At 45.7% G+C, this 7,631-nt stretch overlaps 1 protein-coding gene across 1 annotated transcript in view; it reads right to left on the bottom strand.

Annotated features, from left to right (window-relative positions):
- Positions 1-7,631, bottom strand: part of ULK1 (unc-51 like autophagy activating kinase 1) — a gene marked incomplete at its 5' end in the record, with an annotated part of 77,765 nt that overhangs the window by 48,436 nt on the left and 21,698 nt on the right. Inside the window, 3 exon segments of the mRNA XM_010139937.1 lie at positions 1,267-1,368; positions 4,072-4,145; positions 5,854-6,027. Of these exon segments, the coding sequence (XP_010138239.1) occupies positions 1,267-1,368; positions 4,072-4,145; positions 5,854-6,027 (350 nt within the window).

Here is a 7,631-nt window from a genome sequence, read left to right as displayed (position 1 = left end):
CTCTTTCCTGCAACAGATTCAGAATCCACTTTATCCTTCCTGATGACGTAACTGCATCATCATTCAAGGTCTTGTGTGAAATTCTCAAGAGCTGTCGAACTGCAGCTCAGAAAGTCCTGCACTTCATACAATTTGCTTTATTACACAGGCATAGATCCCTCTCTTTGAACTGACTTTTTTTGTTTGGTTTTTCTTTTTCTTTCAGTTGTTAAGGAATCAGGATATGAGAAGAGGGCCACCGTTCACATTTGCCCTAACAGAATTACGCAGCTGAAGAGCTGACACATCAGCATACAAATGTGAGGTTTGGGCTTTTCCCATGGAGTAGGGATGAGCTCTATAGAGCTCACACATTAGAGAAGCCAAGAAGCATGAGCAACTCAAGCATCTCACTGCTGTGCTGTAAGACAAGAACAGTTCTCTAAAACAGTGGTTGCAAGGTGGACTCTGCAGGTCTCTTTCGGCATGGAAGAAGAAAGGGAATATTCAGTGTGGCACACTGATGTCCGAGAACAAGACAAGAGAACTGAGTCTAGATGAACTCCAGCTACGTATGGTTAAAAATACATGCAGCAATCCTGAAGCAACTTGCATAATGCTGCTATGAGTTCGCCATAATCTTAAAATTTAAAATCAGAGAACGCCTTTCACAAAGATACTCTCTAGCTCATCCCGAAGCTATGACGTGAAACAGGGTGGAGTTTTACTGGACTGTGTTATATTTGGAGGAGTTTGGACTTGATGAACATAAACATTCCAGGCTGGAAGGGACTGCCGTGAGATGACAGGTAAGATCCTTCTGATAAGATCCTGCTTAACTGTTCTAAAAATAAAGTCAATTTAGCTGCAATACACCAGTGACCAACAAATCATCCCAAACATTAACTTGCAATTACAATCTTCCTTATTGTCTTTCCATACCCAACAGAATTGTGATTATAAATTACACACTGAGTACAGCTGTAAACAGAAACTAATTTCTTAAAGTGTGGGCCTGGAAAAAACCCCACTGCTTTAACTGATTCATAATGATTTTCTGAATAGATGACCCTTTCTAAGGATTTCACTGAAATACAGCCCAGAGAAGGAGAGTCATATTCTAGTAACACATCTGGCATTACAACATATAAAGCATCACATTGTCAACGTGTTGCAGAGCCAGACCTATGGGGGTCGATGCTACAGATGACAGAAGTCTTAGAGTAAACTGATTAAAAAGAGAAAAAAGCAGGAGAGAGTCAGAAACAGTAGATCTAAGCAACCCACCTGAAAAGGAGCCTTTCCTGTCAGACACTGGTAAATGATGGTTCCTATACTCCAGAGGTCAGCTTTGGCATCATAGTGTTGAGACATAATGACTTCAGGTGCCTTTTTGGGGAGAAAACAGAAATCTGGTTTGTAAAAGATGTAGGTTTGGGTTTTTTTTTTAAGCTGCTGCAAGAAAGAAACAGAAGTCACTATTATGCTTTAAAAACTCTTTGAGTTAGATTCCCCATAATCACAAGAGACTTGGTCCAGGAAGACTGTAACACTACTTTGAAAGGGCCAGTTCCCTAAGTGGGGGAAGCAGAGACTCCCATTCGGGCAGACAAAAACCCACCCTGTGCTGCTGGCTGGTTCGGGCACACTCAGCACTCTCCCTTCTCAGCGTGCCATTTCCTGCGGAACCCACCTGTGCTCAGCAGCCGCCTCACTGAAACCACACAGAGGGATCTTCCAACCCAAAGCAAGACACAGCTAAATGATCAAGAGCAAAGGCTCACATCTACAGGTACGCTCCAGGCTCCAGCCTCATCTCCATCCCTCCATCACTGCCATCTTGGGCTAAACGAGGAGAGCGCAGGGCAGCATATTAATTATGCCTCAGAGCCTGCTGCCAAGGTCACAGTTCGGGTTCAAAGACAGATCTCTGTTTCAGTCCAACAGCTTGAGCCCTGCCGTGCCTCAGGCTGGTTTCTAATCTCACACCATGCCCTCGGCTGCTCCCTCCCAGGCACGTTCCAGCAGCTGGAGATGGTGCAAGCCCACAGAGCCCCATGGCTCAGGAGGCAGTGTGCCTCAGGAGCAGCCGCAGAGGAGGGACAGAAGGGAGGGCTTGCTAATCCCACAATTGTGTTTATAATGACAGACTTCATTGCAGTGCTGCCAGTATGGAACAGGATCAATTCTCCAGTTCTGTTAGAAGTAGAGGCCACATGTAATGGAAAAATATGGCAGCAAACAAGTTGCGGACAGGAGCTGGGTCTGTCCCTAAGGGAAGTGGGCATGACACCAAACACCGCCAAGGAAGAACAAAGACAAGGACAAGAACTGCATGAGGAGGTTTCAAGTCAGGGTTCAGACAGAATGCTCATTCTGGTGTGGGTAAAATACCTTTTAAAAGAAGAGCTAAGTGGAAAGAGCAGCAATGGGCTACAAGCTAAATCAGAGAATAAGGGCCTGCCTTGCCATCAGATGTGCCCAGGGCTACGAAACAAGATCCACAGTAGCAGTAAGGACAAGCTTCAAACACCCCCTTAAATCCCAACCGAATCCTCCCTCCCCACCTTCTTTCAAATCCACCAGTAAACAGAAAAGAGTATGAAATACTCTGAGATTCCCTGTAATGTCCAGAATTGTTTAAAATAAAAAATAAACCAGAAAAAGACCATTACTAGCTTCTTCCAGCCCTTTCAAAAAATAACCTGGTGTTTTCATTTACTTTCACAGACTCCAAAAGAAAAAGCATCACTAAAAACAGACAATTGAGGAAACTCTCGCAGGAGAAAAAAATTACATCTTCACATATAACATAGTCCAAATAAACATGAGACTTAAAAAAAAAAGGAGAGAGGAAGTCTGCTTTGCTTGAGTCAGTACTGTGGAACAGACTGCCAAACACACTACCCCTGCACAGCCCAGCCCAGCCCAGGCTAACTCTGCCCGAAGAGCACAGAAAAAACCCCTTAGAGTGGATTAGATCATGTTCAAAATCAGGTGCCTACTGCCCCAGGGCACTTGTAAAAATTCCAACCTAAATTGATCCACATCATCTTTTTTACTTTGAGCTCAGACACCCACATCCTCAGGAACTATTACAGGGTTGGCTTTGACATTTTTATTTCTGGCCTTGTTTTGTCATTTTTAATTTCACTGACTTGACATGACACCGAGATCTAGACTGCTGCCACGAGCACAAACAGGAGTTCACCTCCTCACATCCTGGTCCCAGAGCACAGAATACAGAGGGCGTGAAAGGGATCCGTTTGGTTTTTCAAACACATCTGTTTCACAAGCTAAGAAGTCATCGTGGAAGCAGCTGGTTTGGTGAAAGAACTGGGGGCGGGGGTAGGGAGTGGGAATGCACAAAACATAAATTGCAAACAGAGGCAGGAGAGCTCTGTTTGCACCCATCTGCTGAGCTGTACAGCAAAGCACAGTTAGGAATAAGGTAGCCAAAATGGCAAAAATCTCTGCCTGCACAGGGCCATAGACCCAAGAGGATTCTGCCAGACCAAAGAGCTAAATACAGGTAGAGATTTCACAAAACTGCTGTTAAACAGGGACCTTGCTCCTGATGCTGTGGCCTTAGCAAAAACGACTGCAAAGCCTGAGGTGACAGCAGGTTGTAGAATCTCAAAAGGGCCTGCTGAAGCAGTGATTTACTGAGGTTCCTTCTCCAAGGAAGCAACACCTCAAATATAGCCAGATGTGTGAAATATCACCCCAGCCCTCACTCTCTGTTGTTGCTTTGCTTGCAGCAGTGGAAATAGATATCGCCTCCCAATGCCTTCAGAGGAGGGCCCTGGTCCCCTCTGGAAGATGCAGTTTCTGGATGCGGACAGCAATCAACGCTCCCATTTTGTTCAGTTTTATTTATCCATGGCTCACCTAAAAGTTAGATGACACCACAGGTACCTGTTGGCCAACATTACCAGCAGCTAGAACTTTATGAAGTCTGTGTAAGAGCTGGTTACTGACAAGTAACTAGAATTTCACCTTTGGAGGAAAGACTAGCAAAAAACAAAGCCTTGACTCCAGGGGGCCAAAGCAAGACCACCACAGAAAAATCTGTGGGCAAAATACACTTACCATGTACATTGGTGAACCACACAACGTTGCTGCCATCATATTATTCTGCAGATATCGGGCAAATCCAAAGTCAGCTGCAAAGAGAAGCAGAGGTAGGTCAGACACCAGTTCTTGGGAGCCTGCACCTTCTCCAGTTGATTCCCTGCATTTTCCTTTCATTCCCCAAGAATCTTCGCAGCAAGTGAAGTATCCCATCCTAACAAGATGTTGATAGCTCTCTTCTTGAGCAGCAACATCCTTCTACTAGTTATTAATGCACACTACAAATGGATAGACCAAGCCACCAGACAAGTACTCAGAAGAACAAACTCCCATCCATGTTTCAGAGATCAGCAGTCACTTCTTCCCGTACCCATTTGCCCGCACTCCAGAACTTCACCTGCTAGAAGCTGGTCAGTCTCTCTTGGCTTCAGTGAGAGCACGCCAGTTCACACGAGCTGGTTCATCTGCTGCCACCTCATCTTTTATTTGGGGCTCTGAAAGTTCCCCCTCATTGAAAAGGCTGCAATGTAACAGGCATCCAAGAGAAACCACTACTTGCCACCACATACATTTGCAGACCACAAAAACTGTCTTGCTCTGTTCCTTTAGAAGAGTTTCAACAGTGCTAACCCCAGCACAAGGACAGAAAGCCGAGCCGCAGGTTCACCTGGTGGCTAGAAGAGCCAAGGACAGGGAATACCAAGATGAATTACCTCTGCAGGTTACTCAGCATCTGATCATACGATACTTAGAGGTTCTCTCAAGGTTACCAGATATTTCAAGCTAGGAGATGACACAGCTGTTTACACTGTCATCTGTCACTAATGAATTGGTACAGCCAGCTATTCCCTGAAGACTAAGTACTTCTCAGGAAAGGGGCGGGGGGAGAGGTTGCAGAGGTTACATCACACCCAAGGGCAGCTCTGCCCACAGCTCTCCTTCCTGTGTTTGCTGCTCCCAGTCACTTCCACCGTCCAGATAAATGCATTTCACATGCACACAAAAAAATCCCCCCCCCAAAACAATGCTTCAGCCCAACACTGGGTTCCACTGGACCTCATTTCTCAGCTGAATAAAAGCACTAACACTTTCCCCACAGAGCAGGGTTCTGGTGTCAGCTTCAGCTCATGAACTGTAACATAAGAGTCCACAAGCTGGGGGTGACATCATCCAGCATTCACTTCTGAGGGGCCACAGAGGATATAGGTGCTCTGTAACTGGATTTCTGCAGCATTTGTCCCAACCACTGTCCATCTGTGCCACTGGCTCAATATGCAAAAAGTTAACTCCAAGATGCAGCTGAGAAGCCCGGCTCTAATTCAGACTGTGCAGACACCTGCTTTGAGATGTGTCTCCCACTGACCTCACCAAGGCCACCTAGTTTCAGGCTCTACAACACCAACATTTACCTCAATACTATTAAAAACTGAAGACAAAAGTCACAACACCTGCTCATTTCTTGGTAAGCTTGAATATTACAAGCCAGGTAGGGCAGGCTGGTATTTGTTTTTACTGAGGGAGGGACTGTTCCACTTGAAGATGAGCAAGGCCTGTCTAGTTCTTTTGGGTTAGTCTGTATCCTGGCAGAGCAGAAAGCTCTTGCTCCTACTGGAGACAAGTGAAGGTTATGTCTAGCAGAGGAACCAAGCGAGGAAGATGAGAAACATTAGGGCATTTTAAAAAGTGCAGCAACTCTTTCCTTCTCCTAGACAGTTCCTAAAGAAAGGTTGAGGCTTGCCACTTATCCATCACCAAACGCCCCTGAGAGCTCTTGGGGTGACATTTCTAACGGGGTCTTACCGATCTTTATGCGAATGTTGTTGGGATTTGATTTCCTGCCTCCAGCATAGGAAAGGAGGATATTCTGCGGTTTCAGGTCTCGATGGATGATGCCTTTGCTGTGCAGCATTTTCATGGCACCGGCTATCTGCTGGAGAAAGAGCCTGATGGTGTCTTCGCTCAGTGTCCGCATAGCTAGGAAGGAGGAAGAAAAAAAAAAACCAACAGATGAAAAAAATTACAATGGCAGTTCTCTGGAGAGCCAGAGGGCAGATACTCCATTATGGCCATTAGCCATAATTTGTAATTTTTACTTCCATGTATGGTGTTTTTCTCTCCACATGCCATTTCTGAACAATTCCTCCAGGCAGCAAAGGGAGAGCATCTGCATTCCCAGCTTGTTCTGCGGTCAGGGCTGTTTTCAGCCCAGACTCTCTCATGGTGAACTTGGGTCAGTGGCAGGTGCTGAGTTTGAGTTATCAGTTGGGTGCAAAAGAGACATCTGGTGAGGCTTCAGGCTCCCCTCAGCAAGAGCTGCCAGCCAGATCTAGGCAAGCACTAGGCAGGGCCAGCATCTCGAGGAGTGGGAGGGTCACTGCTTGGAGCTATGGCCCATCATGGTCAGACACCTAAGGTTAGAGCTTTATCACAAAGACTATGCCTAAAGGTGGAGCTAGAAGGAAAGGCAGTTAGGATTAGGATTTATGCCTGCAAGAATCATTACAGCTCATGCCGGGCCTGGAAAGGGTTGGCAGGTTAAATTCAGAGACAGTCAGGCTGCACAGCCAGCAGGCATTGGTAACTTTGGCTATGAGTTCAAGTCTAGGACTGACCCTTGTGCATCACACACTGGACCAAACCACAGTCCCATGCCTAACAGCCTACCCCTACCAAAAACCCCCTGCATACTGTCGTCAGACACCCTCCATCTTGCATCCATAGATGCAGCAAGAACGTCTAAAAATGCTTTCACAGGGAATTAAAAAAAGTTAGCAATCTAAGTCTACAAATACAGAAGCTCTGCACTCTCCTGAGATACAGCTTCCCAAAAAACTGTGGTGTGAAAATAAACATTGAAGGGTTTAATGTTCAACTGGCTCTTCTAATCAGAGCAATGGGACATTAGCTCTCATTATTTTAAGAGCGGTACATCTGAAACTCTTGCCAAAGCTGGGAGCTGCTTGCTGAACAAACCCCAGGATCAACAGTGCTAGCAGCCTGCCCCCTTGTCAGTCACCGAGCAAGCCAGGCTTACAGCAAGCACCCTTCCACTTCAATAAAATACTGTCTTTTGTAAAAAGTCCCTGTAAATTACTTGGGACTTCATTAGTGTTTTTCCAGCTGTTCTCTAGTAAGACATTAAAACAAGCTGGCAGGAACTTCAAACTCTACCTAGTCGGCTAAAAGGGAGGAATCCTTATGAAAACACAGAAGAGGCTGCACACAGCTTTAACACAACACAGGAAATTAAAAATCTAACTTTGAAAATACATGCATGGGAAACAGCAAGGGACACAGATAAGTTAAACAGCACTTAGAACAGAAAATAAACTCCCACCGCTCCCAAACCTCGCTGTTCTAGGAAGAGGGCTAAAATGTCACCACGGCTATCAGCTGGTCCGGGACACATACACGTGAGACCAGGGCACATGTATGGAGAGGTTCTCTGCTCTCACTGCGTCTTTCTCCTCATGAACTGGCATTCAGCTGGAATTCAAGAGAGCCCTCTGCAAGAAGGGGGGATTTTGTGAAGGGATTTTAAGGATATTAAGAGGCAGCTCAGATGCAACTCGATTTAT

Source organism: Buceros rhinoceros, unplaced genomic scaffold (assembly GCF_000710305.1).
Source record: "Buceros rhinoceros silvestris isolate BGI_N320 unplaced genomic scaffold, ASM71030v1 scaffold260, whole genome shotgun sequence".
Taxonomy (NCBI): domain Eukaryota; kingdom Metazoa; phylum Chordata; class Aves; order Bucerotiformes; family Bucerotidae; genus Buceros; species Buceros rhinoceros.
This window is presented reverse-complemented; position numbering and strand designations above follow the sequence as displayed.